This window comes from Prenolepis imparis, unplaced genomic scaffold, assembly GCF_030444845.1.
Source record: "Prenolepis imparis isolate NDT839.2.m4 unplaced genomic scaffold, iyPreImpa1.0 SCAF_14, whole genome shotgun sequence".
NCBI lineage: Eukaryota > Metazoa > Arthropoda > Insecta > Hymenoptera > Formicidae > Prenolepis > Prenolepis imparis.
In genome coordinates, this window is record NW_028141172.1 from 1,366,991 (window position 1) to 1,391,935 (window position 24,945).

A 24,945-nucleotide genomic window follows, 5' to 3' on the forward strand; every position below is an offset into this window, starting at 1 on the left:
ACAATTTTCTCAAGTTTCGGAATTATAATGCTGGACGTTCTCTTATAATGTAGCGCTTCATTTGGATCGTTATCAAATGAGGTTACAGCTTCGATTGAGAAATCCGGATGACATTGGCCTTTGGGTTCTGTACCAAATTTAGAAATAAATCGACGCTTCCGGAGATTACTTATATGGGACACTTCAAATCTGTTACGTATACTTTCATGCATGGATATTTCATTATTAAAAAATAATTGATTATAAATCATAGAAACAAAATGCGATATTCAACAGAAAATATAATTAAAAAATTAAAATCTTAAAAAAAAAATTAAATTTTAGGAATTGTTTTAAATTAAGTGTTTAACGTGATCAAAGATTATCAGACATTTCTTTTCATCGCTATTACGTAATTGTCGATGAATTTAGCACAGTTCTTCAGGATCCCCCCCCTCTCGAGTCTAATGAATATGCGGGTGGGAATGCAGCAATAGTACGCAAAATATATATATATTGTATAGCAGGAAAGAAAAGAGAGAGAACATATAGGCGACTAATGGGAACGCATATAAAGTATATTCGAGCACGACTCGGTATGCCAAGTCCGACTCGCTCGAGAGAGATGTCCGATAATACGAGCGAGTAAAATCGCTCATCCATCGCGTTTTGCATCCACGAAGTATGCACGCGAGCAGCGAAACTTCCTCTTGCGTTTCGCACCCACATGGGTTCGGTTATTTTCGATCAGCAAGCCCGATAATACATCACAATGTGTTACATGCGACAAAATTGGACTCTTATAATTTCATGAATTTTTGTCAAATTTTGCTTGAAAATAATATTTGTATGCGTGTTTTTCTACCTGGATGTTAGAATTTTTACATCTTTATTGTCAAAGTGCCTAAATGCTACATCTTGTTGATTGTCAAGTTGGTCGAGCTTTATAATACGAGACTTTTCTTACGCAAATTCCAGGTGGTAAACGAGGCGTGTCAAGCAAGCCGCTACTCTTCGCTTCTCTTGGCTTATCCGAGGAATCAAACGCTTTTCTTTCGTATGCAAAGTAGAGAACTCGAACTCCGGGGGTTCGACATCATGTCAGATGTCCGAATAGATACAGTATTATTTCGCAATGAAAGATCGCTTCGTCAAGATCTCACCGCGAACTACAGACGTAGTTTTGGTAAATAAAAAATTAAACGCAAAAACGCGCAGCCTTCGCCTAAGTAAAAATTAAGAATTTCACAGTATAAAGATTCCAAAGATACTTTCTTAATAATTAGATATTAATAACAATTAATATTTCTATACCAGTAATATCTCTATTGTAGTAACATGATAAATTATTTTCACAAAAAAAAATCTTGATTAATTTAAAATATATAATTGAAACAATGGCAAAACGTAATATTGGCGTAAAAGTTACGCGTCCTGAGATTAAATACCTAGGTACTCGCGCGCGACTCGCATAACACGCAGCGATACGCCGTGATTGTAATTCGCAGCGCGACAGACGAGAGAGATCGCCCAACACAAACATGATCGACAGTGATTACTAGCTGGACTGCCGCCGATCTCGAGCCAGCAGCTGCACCTTCAATCAACGCGTACGCTGCCGTGTAATGCGTATACGATAGACGGCTTCTGTGGGCTCCCGTTTCAGAAGCAATGAACTTAATAAGACTCTTAGACTTGAAACGAGACTCTGTCAAAAAAAAATCTAAGAAAAATAGAATTAACATTAAAATAGAAACTGGAATTTGAAATCTCTAAAAATTAAAAGTCTGCTTGAAATTGCGATTCATCTGTCATTAATCAAACGAACGATTTGTCGGAGTTTTAGTGAAAAATGCTGCCGTACTCATTTCTTGCGAAAGTAGTCTCCCGCGTGTGTAGAGATGTCTCATCTCGCAGTTTCATAATAATCCTGCTAGACCGCGTGGACTGGTCCCGGATGAAAAATCGGGCGGGATCGCCGTTACTTCTTTCTTGGGCGGCTAGAGGAGCGTCATTAAAAGGTAGATCGTGGACAGTCATCAAGAAGCGAGCGCGGCTCTCATCGCGAATGAACTGGCATCGTAAAGCCGCACGTCTCCACGCTTATTACGATTAATAGTTCAATCTATCTTCTTATTACGTCCAAGCTCTTTATTTTTAGATGTAGCGATTAATTTTTGAGTTAAAATATCGCCAAACGCGATAAATAAATTATTGTTATATGTATATATCTCTGCTACTTGGCTAAAATAAAGTTCTTCATTTCTTCTTCTCTTTCTCTTTGGTACTCGCTCTTTCGGATATCAAACTATCAATGTAGATCTTTCTCGATTCGTAAGCAGCATCTACCAGAGTTCTTCTCTGCCAAAAATTTTTCTCTCTCTTCCTGAAGAAGTTTGCGTACCTTTGCAATTGTTTGTTTATCAGCTCGGTTAAGTTTTCCAGGTAATTAGAATAATCTCTTTGACTATCGACTTTCACGTCATTTTGCATTTTTTCGTCATTGTTCTTCATCCTTGTACGAAGATGCTTTGCGACGTCGTCTCTTCTCGCGTACTTTGTTAAGTCTAAAGCGGGCAGATGATGAAATCCTGGTGGTATCAAAGACCTATATTGCCTTGGATCTGACAGACAGAATGCTAGATCTTCGTCTTCTACTATTTTCGATTGTTCTATATTCTGGTTTAAAAACTCTTCCGATTCAGATTGTAAGACGTGCGTCTTCAGGAAGACCTCTCGTAGTTCCTTTCCGCGTTTGAATCGATTAGGATCCTTCGACCACCAAGATTGTTTTAATAGTCTTATTTCTTGCTCCCTTTTCTTATCTTGACAGATCTAACAACGCAAATACACATATCAAGAATAAAGAGTTGAAAAATATATTAATTTTTTAATAATTAATATAAATTCTTTAATATTTTAATAAACAGATTTTTTTAGATTGGAACGGACGAACTATACATACCTCTACATCATCCCGAGCATCTGTGACAACCTGAAGAATCCAATGTGGCGGTTCTAGGGCTTGATTATCGTTTAATTGTTTCGAATCTTTTCTCGTCATGGACAGATTTGACTTTGTCGATCCTTTAGTCCCAGATTGCGTTTTAAAGTTTCCTGCTGCGTTCTTCGTCTTCGCCTGATTCGCGACCGCCCATTCGACATCTGTAAGAGGCCAGCTGTTGTCAAGAACGAAAGCATCTATGTAATAGAGTTTCTTCTCTTCCATTGCATTTCTAAACTCTTCATTAAAGTTTCGGTTTCCTTTTTTAATTTTATAATCTTCGTTCTTGATGGAGTGTTTTAATATTATTAAAGGTAAGAAAACTTTAGAACCACCTCTCACGTCAGCCAAAATGTTGTTTCCTTCATCGGTGACTTTTACTCTGACTTTTGCCAGGTCGTAGGAAGTTATCAACCTTATCGAGACGATGCTTCCTGAAGTCGCTCGCATAATCCATCGCGAGATGCAATTCCTGATGTTCGGAACATAAATACCGACCAATTCATCGACCGTGAGCTTGGGAGGTTTGATCTGCTGCTCGCCTGGTTGATAGAGCATTGGCTTCCCCTTCATAGTGATTATGCGAATCGCCCAATCCAGTTCCCTGATACGTTGTTTTTCGTTCCAGCCATAAGCAAATACCGTATAACCGTCCGACAGATATTCATAGCGAGCTGGAGCCACGTGATTCACGATACGCGTCACTTCGTGTCCGTTTTGATTGTTGAAGACTCGTAAGGCGACGCGAGGAAGATCGATCAACAGTTCGAAGGCCGCGAAGACGATCTCTGCAGGTTTGGTATTCACGACGAGTCTGACAATCGGGAACCACTGGTCGTATCTGATGTTTTCCAGAGTACCCTTGAATTCTTGAATATTCAGGACATGCGCGAAATCCTCGGAACAAGGATAGAGATCGTGCAGATCGTGACGGTTGATGACGTTCCTCAGCAACCGACTTGCGATAGACGAATCGAATAAATCGGATATCTTCAAAAGTTCCTTGCGAATCTGCATATGCAGAGGATGATCAGGATTGTGAAGTTGTTTGTAGCTTTTTACAAGAGCCATCCTGAAGAAGGATTGAATTGTCGTGGCTGCTTTATTGTAATTAGAGACATGAATGTGCGGTATTTTCATGGTCTCTTGTGTTACAAGATCTTGAAGTGTCAATCTCTGAGTTTTTGTCAAATTGTAGTATTCCGATCTAATATTTGGATTCAGAAAAAATATTCTCAAAGAACGAAGAATGTTTTCGAGATTGCTCTCGGGAACAATTTCCCCGATCAATCGGACCTGTTCTTCTATAAAGAACTGATGTATCAGCGAAGAAAAATTCTTATCTTCTTTCGAAAGAATACGCTGTGAGTCGGGCATGTAGCTTCGATAATAATTTTTCAACATTACTGGATAATTATTCGTTCCGAACGATCGATAAGCTTCACAGAAACTGTCGCTGATTATCTTTGACATCCATTCGATTCTATCGGATTCTGCGATCATCAGTTGTTGCACAGTCGCCCGATTTCCAAGATAAAAATTCGTATCAGAAGAAATGATTGTCAGACTGGCTTCTGAACGGCGATGAATTCGTAAGAGTTGTCTGCCAGCTTCCAGTTCTACGACTGTCGATTTGTTGCCGATCGTGGAAATAAATACTTTTTGCTTTGATTGATTTGATCCGTAAAACCAATTGTATTTTTCCAAAATAAGATAATCTTTCAATTGTGAATCCTTTAAGATATTTCTCTTTCTCGGCACAGCGCAAAGATTAACCAAGAAGAATTTACTCTCAGGAGAGTCGCAGAACAAATACAAGAATCTGAAATCTATTTCTGAACTTTAGAATTTTGCTTGTAGGATAAATATCTGCATATAGAAAGATTTTTCATAGAAAAAAAATTTAATTCTATGGAGAAAATCTAACAATAAACCTAAACTCTAGAGAACTCTAGAGAACTCTAGAGAAAAAGAAATTTATTATTCTCTAGCTTTGAGAATCTAGCTACTTAATTTATTATACCTTATATTTTCGATACAATGAATTTCTATTTGAAAACTGATGAGATACCTGAACCTGCTTTTTCCTTCTCAACTTCTTTCGTGACTTTGCGATTTCCGTTGCTTGTCATCTTCATCACATTATTCTCTGTCACTTGAATCGAACATCGTAAATACTCCAGCTTATAAAACAAATGCACTTCCGTTATGTATGATACCATCGTATTAAAGTCAATCCATCGACTGACATCTTTCGTTGTTTCTTCTTTCATCGTGGTGGGCGAATCTGGTGCTCTTTGAGATCTCGTTCTCCACGCAGATTTATCAGACTGCTCGATCTCGTTTGGAAAGATCGAGTTTCCTGCAGCATCGCTTTCGTCGTAAATATAGACAACGCTCTCGTTGCATTCTGCGAGAGGACCGATCACCCTCAAGTAACGAATCGGAACGAAATAATCGACGGGATCGATTACATTTTGCGAAACGGCCCATTTTAACCAGCGATGCAGTTTCCACTTTGCTAATGGCGCTTTTACCTCAAGGGAAGCAATTTAAGTTTGAAAGCCAATTACAATCCAGATAAAAACAAACGTCTGATAAAAACGTCTGATAATACAAATGTCTTAATATTATTTTAATAGATTTTTTTTCTACGAGACTTTTTAGACGTGATTTTTGACTCTTTTGAGATAGTTGAACTTTTACGTCTTTGGGATCCAGAGGAATGTTGCGTGACTGGACGACGTGAATTACGTGATCCCAGCAAGGTGATAGACCGGGTACCACCTCGTTTCCGAGTTCTCGAATATCGTCCAAGAGAAGAAACAGCATGATCGGTTGAGGTTTCTCGGTTTCGGTGAGTGGCCGCAAAGTTTCTCCGGGTCTCCTCGTCTTGTCGGTTATAACGCTATTCGTGAAGCTTTCTATTCGGAACATATAGATAAATAGAACGCAATAGTAATCGAATTCCCTCTTCTTTGCACATATACGTTTGACACACCTGGAATCGTGTTAGTTTGCGACGTCCACTCGAAACGCTCGGAATATTTCATCAGGAAGTCCCACTTGTCTTGCGACGACAAATGCGTGACGTCTAGCGTCAAGCAAATCCAGCCTGTGTTATTATTAAGGCTCATTTATTAAAGAATATTTCGATACCGCTGATAAGATTAATCAAAATGATTGACTGATTAATATTAGGTGATAAATTTTAAAACAAATCTCACATTAAAAATTAATAAGAATTTAAAGATATATACACTTTGCTCAAAGTCGTGTGATTTCAACATCTTTTTTAAAGCATCGAAGAATGAATGAAACAATAGATAGATATAGACCTGTTAAACAAGCGATTGGATGAAAGTCGATAATCTCACGGTGTTCTGTCCAGGTCAGGGAAGCAACCTTGAGGAATGCCTTGGCAAGGAGCATCGGCCACAGCTCGAAGTTGTTGAAGGTGCAAGGTAAAAGAGGTCTACCGCCTTTATCTATGGGTACTGTATCGTCTACCAGAATACGACGCCAGCATCCCATATGATGTAATCTTACAATATACTTTCCTAAAAATATTGAAGCGTATTGTGTCTGCAATATATTGATTAGAATAGCGAATTATTGTTTAGTTTATTGTAAAAAATTGTTTCCTTGATACGGCACGAAACGAGACAGGAGCAACTATTTTTAAGAAAATTAAAAATCATATCCACCATTCGGATTTATCACTGGTCGATGCTGAACGCCCTTTCCAGCCTTGTTCAAGGAATACACGTGCATCCAACCGTACCAGGGCCTGTGACCATCGGCCCAGGTTAAATTTGTGCCTTGCCCGCTGATTTCCAACCCTTTACGACCGCAATATTCCAAATTCTTGACCGTAGAAATGAACCATCTTACAAACTATTGTAGAAATTGCTATTATATTATTACTGTTCTGCAGCAATTTGTAATTTGACTTTTACGCCGACTTGGAATTACAGAAATACCTCGCTATGTAATAAATGCTTGTTGTTCGTAATTAAATCAGGATATTCTGCGATCGTCGTGTATATCGTCAATGAATTCTGAAAAGTATTTCATATTTGTGTGTAAAATTAATACAGTATTACAATAAAATATAAATCTATTACATTTTAAAGTTTAAAAATCATAATGTATATATTTATATTAAATTAAAAAATGCGTGTTATATTTAAATTGGATAAGTAAAAGTACAGTCAAGCGCTGTAAATCCTTTGCTCTTATCCACCGCTCAGGTTTCAAGGATTGTGGCATTGTGACATATTCTGTATCCAGGAATAATCCATCGGGACCATTTTTTGGGACTCCCCATTTTTCGTTGTTCAGATCGGAATCCTTCCATTCCGACCATGTTGCATTTGCGGTATCAGATTGATTATTTCTAGATTGTTCTGACATAATGTATGAATGTACGGGAAGATATTGTAAGAAAAATGTAAAGCGGCATCTTCAGACGACATATATATGTATATGTAGAATAAATCTATTAATACAAATAAACACCAATTTTTTGGAAAAAGTAAATATTTATTGATCCTTTATATATTATAACATTATTATATGGACAGAATGGAATGTAGTTTATACCTCCGGTAATCGTAAATCAAAAACTCGATTAGAAGAAACTATATTCTTAATGCCTAATATAACAAATACTTGTGTTACAAAAAAGAGTAAGGTAAAATTAATTATAGTCTAAAATATTCTATGAAATATTCTAAAAAATAATTGATAAAAATTCTACGAAAGATCTACGAAAGTCCTACATCAGCGTGATTTATTTGTCATTTAATAGTCTCAGCAATATTTTCAGCCCTTTCTCTGATCGATAAAATCAAAATTATCCCATGTATATACACTTTTTTTTTTTTAATTATAATTTCATAACAATATATATAGCAAAAAATGCTCAGTATTGATCGATTCAGTAATTAGTATATCACTACTCTTGCACTTTTGTTGAACCAATTATTAACATATATTATTATCAATATTTCTTTCGTCTTTTAGCGCGCGCGTAATTAACAGCATCGTTGCCATTCGGTTTGTCGCTAAGTCGACATTTTAATCAGCGTGGAATTGCTCACAATTATATACACATTTGATCATTAGAACAGATGACACGCCACAGCTACATTCTCCATGTTTGTTAATTATTTAATTTAGATCCATAAATGAGTTTTTTTTAGATAATAACAAATATACCGTGTTATAACAAATACGATTTTTTTTCAAAGTTTCAGAACTAGCTTCAATTAAAAGATATACTTTGGAGTTATCTTATAATTCTGCGGAGGATAAATAGGATGAATTACGCTTAATACTTGGTCAATTTTAAACAGACTCGAGTCTTCACCAATAATACTTTGTTATAATTAATTTTTCATGAGAATATTTGTATGACAAATATAGAGATTCATCCAATAAGCATCCTTTTTTCCTCTCTTTCAACAGATTCATTTTTTAGCGCATCGAGAATCTTTGGCACTATTCGTTAGGAGTTTTTGTCCTACTAAACGTATAAGCAAAAATAATATTCACACATCATTATTTTTTTTCATCTATAAAGATTCGTAATTTCCCCTCTATCTAAAACTTTTAAAAAATATTTTGTTCAGCAGAGAGAGTAGTTAAGTATCTTATATGCGAGAGTGAATCAATTAGTAAAGTGTATTTGTGCTTCTAGAATCGATGCAACCGACAATGCGTTTTCTTCATTGATTATATATTAATAATAATGAAGATGCAAGACTTTTACATAAATAAAGATGTAAAAGAACCTTGTATGAAGATTTTAGATTTTAAAAAGCTTTAGAAATTGAAGATACATAATGTGACTATAACTGAAAAGCTTTTTTTCGCGAATTGATAAATTCACTCTATTTCTTGACTCTTCCTCGCATGATTTGTTTGTTGGTGTTATTCATTCACAATTGTTTAGCAACTAAGAGAGCTATCTAAGATAGCGAATCTTGGCGGTGCGCGAATATCTTTCTTATTCACTGTGTAACGTTTACGCACAATATATTCTTTAAAAAAATAATCTTGCTCTCTTGTCCCTTATATATTGAAGTGAATTGAAAACACGCACAAAAAAATATATATATATAAAATAATGAACCTATGATCTTTTTCTCTCTCTTGAGGATGTGCGAACATTGAAAGGCCCTCCGCGTTTTATCACGAATGAATGTCCGAAAATAATTCGCACCCTCAAACTGGCAGTGTTTGAGAAACCTGTTTTGCGCGCGCAATTAAAGCTCCGTGTAAAACAGGCATTATAAAATTCTTGATAATACTAAAACCGATGCTAGTTACTGGCGTGTCACAGAAATTGTCGAAGTTATCGAGATCTGCAAATGCATTACATGTAACATTTTTGCGATTCTCATTTACGATTGACAAATAACTTATTTATCGAACATAGCTCTCGTATCATTCAGTTTACTCAATGTTCGACCAAATAGCCAGATACTAACGGCAGTTATCACTAGACGGTCAAATTAAAAAGTTGTTTAGTTATTGCATTGTTCTATAATGCTTTTACACAACTGATACTTTTAGCACAGTCGCTAAGCTATAGAATATTGATTATCAATTACTTACTGTTGCAGACATGATAGTCTACGCAAATACACAATTAAGTCTATCTGAACGGAATCAAAGGCCTGAGTGCAAAAATCGGACGAGTCCGTTATTTCGATACTTCTCTAACTTGAAGAGAGATAAAAAAAGAATAAAAAAAAAATCTTGGATGAAGAAGAAAAAGTATAGAATCTTAGAAAAAGTAGTTTCGACTGTGTGATAAATATTAAAGGTACTCTTCACCAACTATCAGTACAGCTGTTAGTTAACGTACGTTTAAAATTACGAAATATTTTCTATTTGATTCTTTTTACTTTTCCTATAACACCTTAAAAGAATGTCTTCGCAGTTTAGATTGGTGTTGCTTGGTTCTCACAACGAAATTTTAAGTCGTTGTCATATTGAATCAGAACCAGGCTGTTCAGATAATACCTTCTTCCATTAAGTAATCAAGACAATAGAATTGCGCGACGATGAGTGAATGAACAGGAGAAGAATCGATAATATAATCGAAGGTAGGTAAATAAAGCGAAAGAATCCATCACAAATGGAACGTATCGTGAAGATATAAGTCACCGTTTGCTTTAGCGCAATTAGCATTTTGCCTTGCCAGGTCCAGAAGCCCTTTGATCCTCCATCCGTCCGGCTTGAAGTCTTTGAATTAGAGCGAATAGATCTTCCTCTGGCACAGTGGAGCCCGATTGAGCCTTTCCATTGGTTCGTTGACTCCTCTCCTCCTCCGCATCTTGCAACGTTGATGCAGCTGGTAAAGGACTCCGTTGATCTTCCAAACGCGAACTCTGAAAGTAAATACATAATTCTTAGTATGAGGTATTTTTTTATAAGATATTTAAAAAAATACAAACATGTTTCAATACGCGTAAGAAAAAAAAAATATTAATAATATAAGATTCCTGATGGCAATAAAACTTTGCAATAAAACGGAAATGAAAGTTTAGGCGTGTTAATTTAAGTTATTAACCTGACATCTGACGAGCATTTCGATAAAGGAATCGTCTGCATCCTCATTGGAATTCAGCCCTGGCAGGTAAGGTAACGTCACTCGTTGCTCGTCCATCCGTTTGCTTTGCATTCCGGCGATTAATTCTAGCAAGTCCTCGCCGTCTCTGCAAAAGATAGATCCGTTATAAAAATGTAAAGCAATAAGAGTTGTCATGAGTTATAATAACACTCTATTTAGAATAGAATATTTTCACGTACTTATCATCCATATCGGATACTTCCGGCGTAATCGTTTTATATTTTGAGTTATGCTTTGTGTTGAGCGCGCAACGTTGATCATCCATTCTACCTGACTGAAACCGAGAGAGTAGATCAAAAAAGTTATCTTCCTCCTGAGACGGCTGCGAGGTGACATTGTTGCCTTTGTCCAATACGATTTCTGATTTATCTTTTTGCTTTGTATCGGGTGTGAGCTGAAACAATTGTTAATTTTACTATTTAGTAAGTAAAGTTATATATTCCAAGTATAACTAATTTTTATCTTTTTTTATATTAAATCTTGAGTTTAATATTTTATACAATATTTCTTGATATAAAACTAAATTAATTATGTAAAATAAGAAAGAAATTAAACCTTTATGAGATCTAGATTGTCCATGCTTTGTCTTCTGAGCCTATATCTGCAGGGTGTAGTCGTCGGGACGTTCAATGTTGTGTTTGTAGATAGTTTTTGCGTATTCACATTCTCCTTGTTACTCTCCTGCTGACCTTTTTCCAGGCCAAGAATTTTGTGTAAGTCATCAATATTCATCTGCGCGGTAGCTTGACCCATTTCATCTTCCAACTCCTTCGAGATGTGCAGATGCAGATTCGCATAGTATAGCGCTTTCTCGTGATTACCCATTGCGGCATAGGCGTTGCCTAGTGACCAGCAGGCGCGTCCTTCGCCAACACGATCTTTTAGCTGTTGAGCTATACCCAGATGCCACAGATGATACTCGATGGCTGCCGAATAGTCGCGTAGAAGAGTATACGTGTTGCCTAGAGAGTAGCACGCTTGCGCTTCTACTTCGCGATCACCCAACTCTTGTGCAAGAGCTAAAGTTCTCCTAAAAATTGATTTTTCTGTGTATTCAGACGTCAAGATGCACAATTAAATCGAGAAAGTTGTAATATTTACTTGTAATGTTGCGCAGCTTTTTCGAACTCGCCCAGAAATATGTGTGAATTTCCAAGATTACTGTTGGCTCTTCTCTCGGCCGGCTTGTCACCAAATTCTCTGGCAATTTTTAAACGTTCATTGTGATAGTAAATGGCCTGTTGGAAATCACCCAGCAAGTAAAATGTATTGCCCAAGTTACCGCACGCTCTACCTTGCGCCGCAGAATCTTCCAGTTCTCTCACCAGCTCCAAATTTTCTCTGCAAAAAGAGCGAAGTGTTAATAATGTTGTAGATAATATATAATTAAAAATTAATAAAAAATAATTATGGATTAATCGAGATTAATCTTACTCGTAATAGCGTACAGCCTGTTGCAAGCACTGCCGGACATCTTCAGAAAACTCTCCTGGGTCCTGATGACCTATTCGACCTGCCTGTTTGCCCTTAGCGTGATATACATTTCCCAAATTGTACAGAGCTCTTCCCTCGCTAAGCTGTGCATAAAATCATAATTTAAGAGAAATTTAATTGAAATAATGAGAATATGAAAATAATTCATGCAAAAAACAATCTCAGCTTTTGTAAAGAAAGCTCTCATATTTTATTCTTTATGTTAAAATTGAATGAGTTCCTTGAAATAAGCGATTGACTTAAAAATAATGTTGAAAAAAGTATACCTTATCTCCAATCTCTCTGGAGATCTCTAGATGCCTCTTGCAGCATATCATGGCTTCGTCAAACTTGCCCATAACTTTCAACGTGTTGCCCAAATTTCCACTGGACTTGGCTTCGCCCAGTTTGTCACCCATGTTCCTGGCAAGCGTCAGATCCAACTTGTGATACTGCATAGCCTTAACGTAGTCACTGAGATAGAAGTATGCATTGCCCAGCTGGCTATAGATCGCGCTTAGTATTCGCAGATCATCCGTGCCAGCTTGAATCGCTGCTTGAAAGAATGCTACGCCAGACTTGCAGTCACCAGCCTTGCACAGGCGTTCGCCTTCCAGAGCTAGTTCCAGGCACATGTTCCATCTCTCGCTATTCTGCTAAACATTGTAAAATATCATATATATTATATATATTATACAATATTACATTTTTAAAAAAATTTCGCAGATTTGAATCGCATAATGCATAATTTGCCACACGAATAGCCGGTGTAAATGAGTAACATGAAAGAAAGAGACTCGACGGAGATGAGTCACACGCGTGGGAGAATCAGCTACGTTAATCGGATGTTGATTCACTCACTTGTCCCTCGGACGAGAGATTCTCCGCGCTGGCGCTCAGAGACATCCTAAACTCGGTAATTGTCTCGTTCCTTCCCCTCAGAATCGAACGTAATTGTTGAAGCGTCGAGGGTCAGAACGTGCGTTGTTGTTATCAGCTTGCGAAGCGGCGACGATTGATGCTCGCATGCTCGATATCCGAGTACTCCGATTATGTAGGAAAGAATCGCGTCATCCTCCACCTCTTCCCTCCCGCGAGTGAGGTATCTCCCGGACCTTTTTTATCCTCCCGAAGCGAAGCCTCTCATTGACGCGAAGCGACTCCTCGACGCGTCCAAACAAATGGCGCTGCTTTAGAAAGGAAAACATATATTACTAGGGTATTACTAGAATTCTGCTGCTCCTATTGGGCATCCAAAGTGTGGCGACCCTGGACACCAGGGTCTGGAGTAAAACTGGCACCCAGCTGGCATTTTTGTTGCAAGGATGAGCCTCGGCTGAGTTCGACCGCGTGTCGCGTTTACGTAGCTCCTTACGTAGGTTTAGGGTAGGATTCCTCGCGTACAGAAGGAACAGAAGAGCGCGAACGTCAAAGGTCGACGCGAGGAACATCATCTCCAGGAAGATCGATGCATCCGCGATCGTTCGCCGAGTGGCGGGAGAGTCGCGTGTTGCACTACATCGTCCTCACCTGACGAAGATCTCGAGCGAGGCAACCTCCCTACTGAGGCGTTTTCATCTCGCCGGCTTGTCGCAAGTAGAGGTAGCCAAAGTAAAACGAGAGAGAGAGAGAGTGAGAGAGAGAGAGAGAGAGAGAGAGTGAGGATCTAAAGCTATCACGGCTGAGATTAACGATTGAGTTTTAGCGAGTCTTGTCCTCCCTTAGTTGGTAGCTTTCTTAGCTTTCGACTATGGGCGACAACAAGCAGGTAGGTGAAAAACCCAGTAGCGAGGTTGCTAATCGCTTTGGAAGCTGTAGGGATCTGAGCGACATTGTGCCGTTGTATCCACCGCGCTTACTTTATCTGAAACCGCTTGCCAAAGTTTACGTGTCGATCAAGCTGCCCCAACTGAAGACTCCAGGTAAAAACATCATCGTCAAATACATTAGTGGCCTTCTCTCCTATTGAGGTTGGACCCTGATGAGCCTCTCTATCTTCTTTTTCCATCTTTCTAATTTATTGATCTTTCTTTTTCTCTCGGCTGAGAAACAGCATCTTGCGATGCAGCGAAATATGTATAACGCAACATTGGAATTGTATAACTATACACCTTTGTAGAACTTCAATTTGGAATAATACTTCTCTTGATGATCACTCCATAATATTAATTATTTTATTATTTATACAATATTATTTTAGATTATTCGTGTAATATTATTTTTAAAATTAATTTATATTAATTTTAAACACATGTTTTTACATCTTTTATTACTGTTTACCATCTTGTAAATATTTATTCGATCAGTGATAATCAGCTTAACAGATGAGTCATTTAATGCTATCTATTCTTGTTAATTTGGCATTAATTCTCTTCGATTTGTTGCAACAAGTTTATCACACCGTCGCAATCGTATACTTGTGTTTGTGCTTTGGACAATCTCTACCAAAGGAAATATAATGTAGTATTCAACTGATGGAAGAAAATACCATGATTTCAAGTGATCTGTGCGAAGCCACGAGCACTTATAATGGCTATAGGAAAGATAGCTTCTTACAGAAACTTAACTGCGCTATGAACAGGCAAAACAATATCAACATGGGATGTAATGGAGAAGATACGCGCACTCATTCTGCCGGACGAGTTTGCGTCCCTGAAAGTGGCCAAGAGCAATCTGGAGTTTATCTGCCTGGTGGGCTACCTGCCGGACCGGTGCAGGTTGCCAAAGGTATTGGCCAGATTGAGCTCGCAAAGCTTGCATCTGCCTGGCTTCCCCAACGTACTCAAGGTGCGAGAGCTACAAGTACAAGTTTATATTACACATATATATAATAGAATTACATCAGAAGAATTACAATATTTGATCATTTAATTAATTAAAGGTCTCAGCGGCCGAGGCGAAGGACGACTTCCCAAACAGACACAGCTGGGATTCTTACTTCAGGGATGCAAAACATATGAACGAGTTGAAGGCTGGCGAAAGGCCGGACACTATCCACATTACCGGTCTGCCGGTTAAATGGTTCGCCGAGGATGGTGCGAACGTTCCGAGCGAATCGCTTGTCCGTGAGGTTTTCAAAAGGTGGGGCACTTTGAGGAAGATAGACGTGCCTACCGCAGATCCTTACAGGTCCAGGATGCGGCTCGGCAACAACATACACAAATTCAGCTTCGAAGATGGCATTTTTTTCGACGCGTACATACAGTACTACGAATACATGGATTTTGTTAAGGCGATGGACGCCATGCGTGGCATGAAGCTGTTGAAGAAGGACGGTCAGAAAACATTCACCGCAACAATAAAGGTATTCAGTAAAAAATACTTCACTTTGTAATATCAATATTTTTTTTGTCACATCTATATCACATTTTTTTTATTAATCTTAATATTTAAATGTTTCCTGAAATTTAATAAATTGTAAACATAATGTGATGTGACAAATAGTATCGTAAACATATATTGCAATAACTTGGATTAAATAAGCAGAATAAAAAAAATAATATTACAAAAAGAAATATTTGTTGAAAAGTGAAATAATTTCGTAGGTTGATTTTGACAAAACCAAGCATTTGAGTGACAATTCGGTGTCACACCGAGAATTCGAGAGAAAGCGTTTAATAGCGCAAGACAATTTGGCGGCGGAGAAGCTTCGAAAAAGAGAAGAGGCAGAAAAGAAGCGACGAGAGGACCAAAAGTAAGCGCTAATACAAAAGAAATATTGTCAAAAATATTTTGCAAATAATGTGTATGCGGCACATACATACAGAATATTTATCTTTTATATCGTTCATATTAAATCATTTTTATACTTTGATTACAGAAAAAAGGAGGAGGAAGATTCGATAGCAAAAACAAACCGGCAGCGAAAGCGAGAGGAAAAACGAAAACGGAAAGTACTCACGACATATCGCAAGCAAGAAGAGGACAAGGTATCAATGAAAATTGCTAGGGAAGAAAAAAAGTTGATAAAAGCTCAACGACAGTTGGAAAGCATACGATTATTAGATGAACTGTTTGATAGAATAAAGGTGAGTAATAAAAAATATGTAATAATTATTAGCAAAAAAAAAGATACAAGAGTTGATTATGGGCGTTTTGTAATTACAGATAAAAGTGGAAAATAATGAGATTAAGTTGAATCAAAGTGCGGAAACGAAGAAAGATGAAAAGAAAAATGATCAAGCGAACGAAAGTGCTAATAAATTAGATTCCGAAAACGACAAGAAAAATAAAGAAAAGACCAAGAAGAAGAAAGCGAAGAAAGAAAAGAAGAAAAATGTACGTCGTTCAATTTTACATTAGCACTAACTTTTGTTGTAATGATATTTAAGAATTGACATCGTAATATTATGCTGTTGTTTACAGAAAAAGCGGAAGAAATCTCAGAAAAAACGAAGAAAAGACGATGATTCTGGCTCAGGTAGCACGATCGAAAAAGAGGAAACAGATGAAAAGACGAACAAGAAGAAACTCAAGAGCGTTTTGATAAAGAACGATCGCGCATCTTCATCTGCAGGTAAATTTTAATCATATAAAATCTGATGTTAACATATATCTGTACGATAAAAAGAGGAAAGACAATAATCATGTCGTTAATTGCAGTTGTTCCAGCCGCAAATCTTTCTTACGAACACTCTTATTCCGATTCTTACTCAATGTCGAGGATGTCGATGTTACCGCCAATCGCGACAGCGCCGTTCCACGCGATGAGGATATCGTTGCCAAGGTATCCGGGAGCACAAATGTTGAGGCCGCCAATGCCAGGATATTCGTTGATCCCTCATCATGCCATGTTACCTACGAGGAGAGGCCGAAGATATAATCCTCGATGCGACATGAATTCTTACGCACTGACCAATCCTTATTTGTACAATGGACAATATTATGAGTATTTTACGCATCTGGTGGATCGAGATTCGGAGCGACGAGACTCGAAAACGCGCGGCCGTCGAAGATCGAGGAGTAGATCTGTCTCGAGGACGAGAACCAAATCGAGGTCCAAGACGAAATCTAGGAGTGTTTCCAGATCGCGTAGCGGGAGACGAAGCGATTCACGCTCCAAAAATAGAAGATCAAAATCGGGCTCTAGATCGCGATCGCGCCGTTCCAAGTCATTGCGATCCAGGAGCCGTACTAGATCCCATGGTCGCCGGAAATCGGCAAGTAGGTCCGTCTCCAAGAGGAGAACAAATTCTAGATCAAAGCGCAAAAGTGGCACTAGATCACGCAGCAGATCGAGCTCCAGAAGACGCTCTAGATCCAGACGAAGATCGCGATCTAGAAGTCGCTCCAGATCCCGCGGCAGCTTCAGATCTCGTTATAAGAAGAGACGCGGCAGAAGATCCGCCTCTAGCGTTAAAATTACGCGAGCGAGATCACGACCGACATCACCCAGACGGAAATCACGCAGCAGTTCCTGGTCTTTGCCAAAGTCCCCCGATCGGCGAAGTTGTTCTTGGTCGAGAACCGCAGTTCCTGCGAATAATATTAGTGAACAAGACGTAAGCGAGTCCAATAAAGACATTCAAGAGGAAGCAACGAAGACAGCAGAAGTACAGAAGGAAACAAAGTGATAAATTATTACTATAATATTATTCCATCTTATTTTAAAATGTAACGGAAACAAATTTTTTTTTTAATGCAGTGCTATGTGTGACAAACTTATTAAAGTTGATATATTAGTAGTAGTAATACGCGAATGTCTAAGAAAATATAAATATGATTTCTTTCTTATATACATTTTGTCAATAATTCCATTATTATACGAAATCTATGTAGTTCTTATTTTTAAGTTAAAGATTATCCTAATATGAGTTTATTTGACAGATTTATTTGACTAGGATCTTATACTTAAAATTCATCACTTAAAAATTACAAATTTTTATTTTGAAAAATTAATTTTGAAAATGTATTAGAAAGTACTTTCTGGATAAGACAAATAATTATTAAGATTATTACATATATTATATTATTTTTTCTTCGAATCTTCTCTTGACTTATTCTTTTTTATTTTCCCACTAGAACAACACAGCGGCCGCTATTTTTTTTCGATTGAACTGTCGAGATGACTTAATTCATTTGCGAAATTTATATCTTTCTTATTAAGACTAGAACAACACAAGCGTGCGCTACGCGCGCGCCATTCTTCGGTTTTGTTTATTAAAAAATAATATAAAATTTGTTTAAACTCGATTAATATTTTTTCATAGAAATCAACTGATTAAAGCGTTAATTTGGTAATTAAATTTTAAAATAATATGTTAAAATATTAAAATAGTAAAATGTTGTAAAATTGTAAATAATATGTTATAATATCTTATTCTCGATTAATATTTTTTGATGGAAATCAGCTGATAACTTTCAAAAATATTAATCCAGTTTAAAGTATTATAACATATTATTTAAAACTAATATTATTATTTTTTTAAATTTTATTTTAATAGTACATTGATTACAGAATTATTTGGTACCAAGCAGACACCAGCGTACAAATTTTTTAATATGATATACATAAAATAAGGATGCGTCGCATAGGATCAGCGGTAAAAAAGTATCGATTTCTAATATTTTAAGACGAGCCAAAAATTCATCGATTATACATTTTAATAGTACATTGATTACAGAATCTTTTGGTACCATGCAGACACGTACCAGACCAGCGTACAAATTTTTTAATACGATCCTTTTATAAGAAAGGCATGTTAAGTCGATTCTCGAAAATCTCGAAGTATTATTGCTTCTTTTCCACAATGCTAATTGGCTATCTCAATTCGTAACAATTTCGTAGCGTTTCGTAACAACGAGATTATCAGCTGATAACTGTCAAAAATATTAACAGAGTTTTAAATATTGTAACATATTATTTAAAACATATCATTATTTTATTTAATTTTATTTTGGACTAACTGTCAAACTGCTAACCCTCGCGATGACAACCTCTCGATGCTATGAATATAACGTACAACGTAAATCGAGGCAGCTAATCAATATCGAGAAAAAAAGGCAACAACATTTGCGAAAATCGACTTAACATGCCTTTTTTAGAGAGGGTCTAGAACGATACAAGCGCGATTCCTCAATTTTATGTTAAAAGAATGATACAGAAATCACTGATCACTGTCAAAAAATATTAATCGAGTTTAAAGTACACTTTATAACATTTTATTTAAAACATATACTATTATTTTAATTTTTATAACATAATATTATTTTAAAATCTAATTAGCACATTAACGCTTTAATCAGCTGATGTATGTCAAAAATATTAATAAAGCGGTAATTTGCTACTTAAATTTTAAAATAATAATATGTTAAAAATATTAAAATAGTAATATGTTGTAAATAATACGTTATAATACTTTATCCTCGATTAATATTTTTTGACAGAAAACAGTTCATAACAGTCAAAAATATTAACCGAATTTAAAGTAGCTAATTTCTATCAAAAAGTATTAATAAATCCTTTCGTCAATAAAATCCTAATTAATCTCGACGTTGCGATTATCTCGATTATCAAAAGATTCTTATAAAAAATTCTATTTTTTTGTCCGCACTTTCTGTTTTAGATTTAAATACTGAATTTTTTTGCATTGCATAATTAATTAATATATTTTTTTATGCGTTGATTGCAATACATGCATAAAAATATGTGAATTAATTATACAATACATAAAAATTCATTATTTAAATCTTTAACGAAGAACAAAAGATATTGAATTTTCTACAAGAATGTTTTGATCAAAATATCTGCGCTTCTATTAAATTCGCGCATTTGTACACATCCACCACGCTGCACGTTTCGCGCGAGACAGCACGCAAGACTCTGAGCAGCGATTGTCGCCAAGCACACCCCACACGTCCACCACGCTGCGCGTCTAGCGCGAGACTGACGATCAATCTCGCAACTCACAATCGCAACGTCTCGAGAATTAGTCTCGCGCGAGACGCGCAGCGTAGCGGACGAATGGGCTGCGCTTGGCAATATCGCTACTCTGACAATTAGTCTCGCGGTCAGTCTCGCGCGAGACGTTTAGCGTGGTGAATGTGTATTTACAGACGCACGAATCTAATGGAAGCGCAGATATTTTGATCCAAAGATTCTTGTAGAAAATTCTATTTTTTTGTTCTCTGTTAAAGATTTAAATAATGAATTTTTATGCACCGCATAATTAATTTACATATTTTTATGCATGCATTGCAATCGGTGCATAAAAAATATATATTAATTAATTATGCAATGCATAAAAATTCATTATTTAAATCTAAAACAAAAAGTGCGAACAAAGAAATAGAATTTTCTATAAGAATATTTGATAATCGAGATAACCGCAATGTCGAGATTAATTATGATTTTATTGACGAAAAGATTTATTAATATTTTTTATAGAAATTAGCTACTTTAAACTCGGTTATTATTTTTGACAGTTATCAGCTGATTTCTGTCAAAAAATATTAATCGAGGATAAAGATATTATTATCAACATTACTACTTTAATTCTTATAACATATTGTTACTTTGAAATTTAATTAGCAAATTAACGCTTTAGTAATATTTTTTGACAGAAATTAGCTGATTAAATAAGCGTCAATTTGTTAATTAAATTTTTAAATATTAATAATGTTTTAAAAATTAAAATAATAATTCTTTAAAATAATATGTTATGATACTTTAAACTCGATTAATATTTTTTGGCAGTTATCAGTTGATTCTGTCAAGAAAATATTATTGTCTTAATAATATTATACTTTTTAATATAATATCGAAGAATGGCGCGCGCGTAGCGCGCTTATGTTGTTCTAGTAAACAAAAAATAAGGATGCGTCGCACAGGTTCCGCGTCAAAAAAGTATCAATTTCTACTATTTTAAGACGAGCCAAAAATTCATCGATTAAACATTTTAATAGTACATTGATTACAGAATTATTTGGTACCAAGCAGACACCAGCGAACAAATTTTTTAACTTGATAAACATAAAATAAGGTTGCGTCGCATAGGGTCAGCGGTAAAAAAGTATCGATTTCTAATATTTTAAGACGAGCCAAAAATTCATCGATTATACATTTTAATAGTACATTGATTACAGAATCATTGGGTACCAAACAGACACCAGCGTACAAATTTTTTTACTTGATATACATAAAATAAGATTACGTTGCATAGGGTCAGCGGTAAAAAAGTATCGATTTCTAATATTTTAAGACGAGCCAAAAATTCATTGATTATACATTTTAATAGTACATTGATTACAGAATCTTTTGGTACCATGCAGACACCAGCGTACAAATTTTTTAATACGATAAACAAAATAAGGATGCGTCGCACTGGGTCCGCGTCAAAAAAGTATCAATTTCTAATATTTTAAGATGAGCCAAAAATTCATCGATTATACATTTTAATAGTACATTGATTACAGAATCTTCCGGTACCATGCAGACAACAGCGTACAAACTTTTTCATTTGCTATACATAAATTAAGGATGCGTCGCATAGGGTGAGCGGCATAAATGTATTAATTTCTAATATTTTAAGACGAGCCAAAAATTCATCGATTATACATTTTAATAGTACATTGAATACAGAATTATTTGGTACCAAGCAGACACCAGCGTACAAATTTTTATAATATGATAAACATAAAATAAGAATGCGTCGCACAGGGTCCGCGTCAAAAAAGTATCAATTTCTAATATTTTAAGAAGAGCCAAAAATTCATCGATTATACATTTTAATAGTACATTGATTACAGAATCTTTTGGTACCAAGCAGACAACAGCGTACAAACTTTTTCATTTGCTATACATAAATTAAGGATGCGTCGCATAGGGTCAGCGGCATAAATGTATTAATTTCTAATATTTTAAGACGAGCCAAAAATTCATCGATTATACATTTTAATAGTACATTGAATACAGAATCTTTTGGTACCAAACAGACACCAACGTACAAATTTTTTAACTTGATATACATAAAAGAAGGTTGCGTCGCATAGGGTCAGCGGTAAAAAGTATCGATCTCCAATATTTTAAGACGAGCCAAAAATTCTTCGATTATACATTTTAATAGTACATTGATTACAGAATCTTTTGGTACCATGCAGACAACAGCGTACAAACTTTTTCATTTGCTATACTTAAATTAAGGATGCGTCGCATAGGGTGAGCGGCATAAATGTATTAATTTCTAATATTTTAAGACGAGCCAAAAATTCATCGATTATACATTTTAATAGTACATTGATTACAGAATCTTTTGGTACCAAGCAGACACCAGCGTACAAATTTTTTAATATGATATACATAAAATAAGGATGCGTCGCATAGGGTCAGCGGTAAAAAAGTATCGATTTTTAATATTTTAAGACGAGCCAAAAATTCATCGATTATACATTTTAATAGTACATTGAATACAGGATCTTTTGGTACCAAACAGACACCAGCGTACAAATTTTTTAACTTGATATACATAAAATTAGGATGCGTCGCATAGGGTCAGCGGCATAAATGTATTAATTTCTAATATTTTAAGACGAGCCAAAAATTCATCGATTATACAATTTAATAGCACATTGATAACAGAATTATTTGGTACCAAGCAGACACCAGCGTACAAATTTTTTAATATGATATACATAAAATAAGGATGCGTCGCATAGGGTCAGCGGTAAAAAAGTATCGATTTCTAATATTTTAAGACGAGCCAAAAATTCATCGATTATACATTTTAATAGTACATTGATTACAGAATTATTTGGTACCAAGCAGACACCAGCGTACAAATTTTTTAATATGATATACATAAAATAAGGATGCGTCGCATAGGGTCAGCGGCAAAAAAGTATCGATTTCTAATATTTTAAGACGAGCCAAAAATTCATCGATTATACATTTTAATAGTACATTGAATACAGAATCTTTTGGTACCAAACAGACACCAGCGTACAAATTTTTTAACTTGATATACATAAAATAAGGTTGCGTCGCATAGGGTCAGCGGTAAAAAGTATCGATTTCCAATATTTTAAGACGAGCCAAAAATTCATCGATTATACATTTTAATAGTACATTGATTACAGAATCTTTTGGTACCAAGCAGACAACAGCGTACAAACTTTTTCATTTGCTATACATAAATTAAGGATGCGTCGCATAGGGTCAGCGGTAAAAAAGTTTCGATTTCTAATATTTTAAGACGAGCCAAAAATTCATCGATTATACATTTTAATAGTACATTGATTACAGAATCTTTTGGTACCAAGCAGACAACAGCGTACGAACTTTTTCATTTGCTATACATAAATTAAGGATGCGTCGCATAGGGTGAGCGGCATAAATGTATTAATTTCTAATATTTTAAGACGAGTCAAAAATTCATCGATTATACATTTTAATAGTACATTGAATACAGAATCTTTTGGTACCAAACAGACACCAGCGTACAAATTTTTTAACTTGATATACATAAAATATGGTTGCGTCGCATATGGTCAGCGGTAAAAAGTATCGATTTCCAATATTTTAAGACGAGCCAAAAATTCATCGATTATACATTTTAATAGTACATTGATTACAGAATCTTTTGGTACCAAGCAGACAACAGCGTACAAACTTTTTCATTTGCTATACATAAATTAAGGATGCGTCGCATAGGGTGAGCGGCATAAATGTATTAATTTCTAATATTTTAAGACGAGCCAAAAATTCATCGATTATACATTTTAATAGCACATTGATAACAGAATTATTTGGTACCAAGCAGACACCAGCGTACAAATTTTTTAACTTGATATACATAAAAGAAGGTTGCGTCGCATAGGGTCAGCGGTAAAAAGTATCGATTTCCAATATTTTAAGACGAGCCAAAAATTCATCGATTATACATTTTAATAGTACATTGATTACAGAATCTTTTGGTACCATGCAGACAACAGCGTACAAACTTTTTCATTTGCTATACTTAAATTAAGGATGCGTCGCATAGGGTCAGCGGCATAAATGTATTAATTTCTAATATTTTAAGACGAGCCAAAAATTCATCGATTATACATTTTAATAGCACATTGATAACAGAATTATTTGGTACCAAGCAGACACCAGCGTACAAATTTTTTAATATGATATACATAAAATAAGTATGCGTCGCATAGGGTCAGCGGTAAAAAAGTATCGATTTCTAATATTTTAAGACGAGCCAAAAATTCATCGATTATACATTTTAATAGTACATTGATTACAGAATTATTTGGTACCAAGCAGACACCAGCGTACAAATTTTTATAATATGATAAACATAAAATAAGGATGCGTCGCACAGGGTCCGCGTCAAAAAAGTATCAATTTCTAATATTTTAAGAAGAGCCAAAAATTCATCGATTATACATTTTAATAGTACATTGATTACAGAATCTTTTGGTACCAAGCAGACAACAGCGTACAAACTTTTTCATTTGCTATACATAAATTAAGGATGCGTCGCATAGGGTGAGCGGCATAAATGTATTAATTTCTAATATTTTAAGACGAGCCAAAAATTCATCGATTATACATTTTAATAGTACATTGATTACAGAATCTTTTGGTACCAAGCAGACAACAGCGTACAAACTTTTTCATTTGCTATACATAAATTAAGGATGCGTCGCATAGGGTGAGCGGCATAAATGTATTAATTTCTAATATTTTAAGACGAGCCAAAAATTCATCGATTATACATTTTAATAGTACATTGAATACAGAATCTTTTGGTACCAAACAGACACCAGCGTACAAATTTTTTAACTTGATATACGTAAAATAGGGTTGCGTCGCATAGGGTCAGCGGTAAAAAGTATCGATTTCCAATATTTT

The 24,945-nt window shown here is 35.7% G+C and overlaps 4 protein-coding genes across 15 annotated transcripts in view; 2 read left to right on the forward strand and 2 right to left on the reverse strand.

Annotated features, from left to right (window-relative positions):
* The window catches only part of LOC145945031 (uncharacterized), a 147,658-nt gene extending 140,204 nt beyond the window's left edge, over nucleotides 1-7,454 (forward strand). For 2 of the 3 annotated variants that reach the window (XM_083053814.1, XM_083053815.1), the window contains exon 8: nucleotides 6,375-7,454. In XM_083053814.1, coding sequence (XP_082909940.1) covers nucleotides 6,375-6,521 — 147 coding nt within the window. In that variant the 3' untranslated portion in view covers nucleotides 6,522-7,454. The remainder of the gene's footprint in view (nucleotides 1-6,374) is intronic. The other variant, XM_083053816.1, reaches the window with a different exon arrangement.
* LOC145945520 (androglobin) lies at nucleotides 1,990-6,120 on the reverse strand. Its single transcript, XM_083054582.1, is given in 5 exon segments — nucleotides 1,990-2,814; nucleotides 2,945-4,836; nucleotides 5,055-5,520; nucleotides 5,690-5,907; nucleotides 5,985-6,120. Coding segments are annotated over 5 exon segments (3,288 nt in total). The 3' UTR covers nucleotides 1,990-2,238.
* A 53-nt stretch (nucleotides 7,455-7,507) lies between the features above and the next one.
* On the reverse strand, nucleotides 7,508-13,348 carry Pins (G-protein-signaling modulator pins). 2 transcript variants are annotated; one of them, XM_083053812.1, is made up of 8 exons: nucleotides 12,963-13,348; nucleotides 12,389-12,754; nucleotides 12,063-12,205; nucleotides 11,730-11,969; nucleotides 11,184-11,658; nucleotides 10,808-11,022; nucleotides 10,569-10,713; nucleotides 7,508-10,386 (listed from the first exon to the last, which is right to left on the reverse strand). In XM_083053812.1, exons 1-8 carry the CDS (start codon nucleotides 13,005-13,007, stop codon nucleotides 10,180-10,182), a joined length of 1,836 nt encoding a protein of 611 aa, XP_082909938.1. In that variant the 5' UTR covers nucleotides 13,008-13,348; the 3' UTR covers nucleotides 7,508-10,179. The 2 variants fall into 2 exon arrangements, with proteins under 2 accessions (XP_082909938.1, XP_082909937.1); XM_083053811.1 differs by having other exon boundaries at nucleotides 12,389-12,757; nucleotides 12,963-13,332.
* A 43-nt stretch (nucleotides 13,349-13,391) lies between these two features.
* On the forward strand, nucleotides 13,392-18,015 carry LOC145945028 (uncharacterized). 9 transcript variants are annotated; one of them, XM_083053804.1, is made up of 9 exons: nucleotides 13,392-13,703; nucleotides 13,914-14,023; nucleotides 14,493-14,888; nucleotides 14,983-15,405; nucleotides 15,647-15,795; nucleotides 15,922-16,129; nucleotides 16,209-16,379; nucleotides 16,467-16,617; nucleotides 16,704-18,013. In XM_083053804.1, exons 3-9 carry the CDS (start codon nucleotides 14,709-14,711, stop codon nucleotides 17,672-17,674), a joined length of 2,253 nt encoding a protein of 750 aa, XP_082909930.1. In that variant the 5' UTR covers nucleotides 13,392-13,703; nucleotides 13,914-14,023; nucleotides 14,493-14,708; the 3' UTR covers nucleotides 17,675-18,013. The 9 variants fall into 9 exon arrangements, with proteins under 9 accessions (XP_082909930.1, XP_082909934.1, XP_082909935.1 ...); XM_083053808.1 differs by having other exon boundaries at nucleotides 14,660-14,888; XM_083053809.1 differs by having other exon boundaries at nucleotides 14,683-14,888.
* The last annotated feature ends 6,930 nt before the right edge of the window (nucleotides 18,016-24,945 follow it).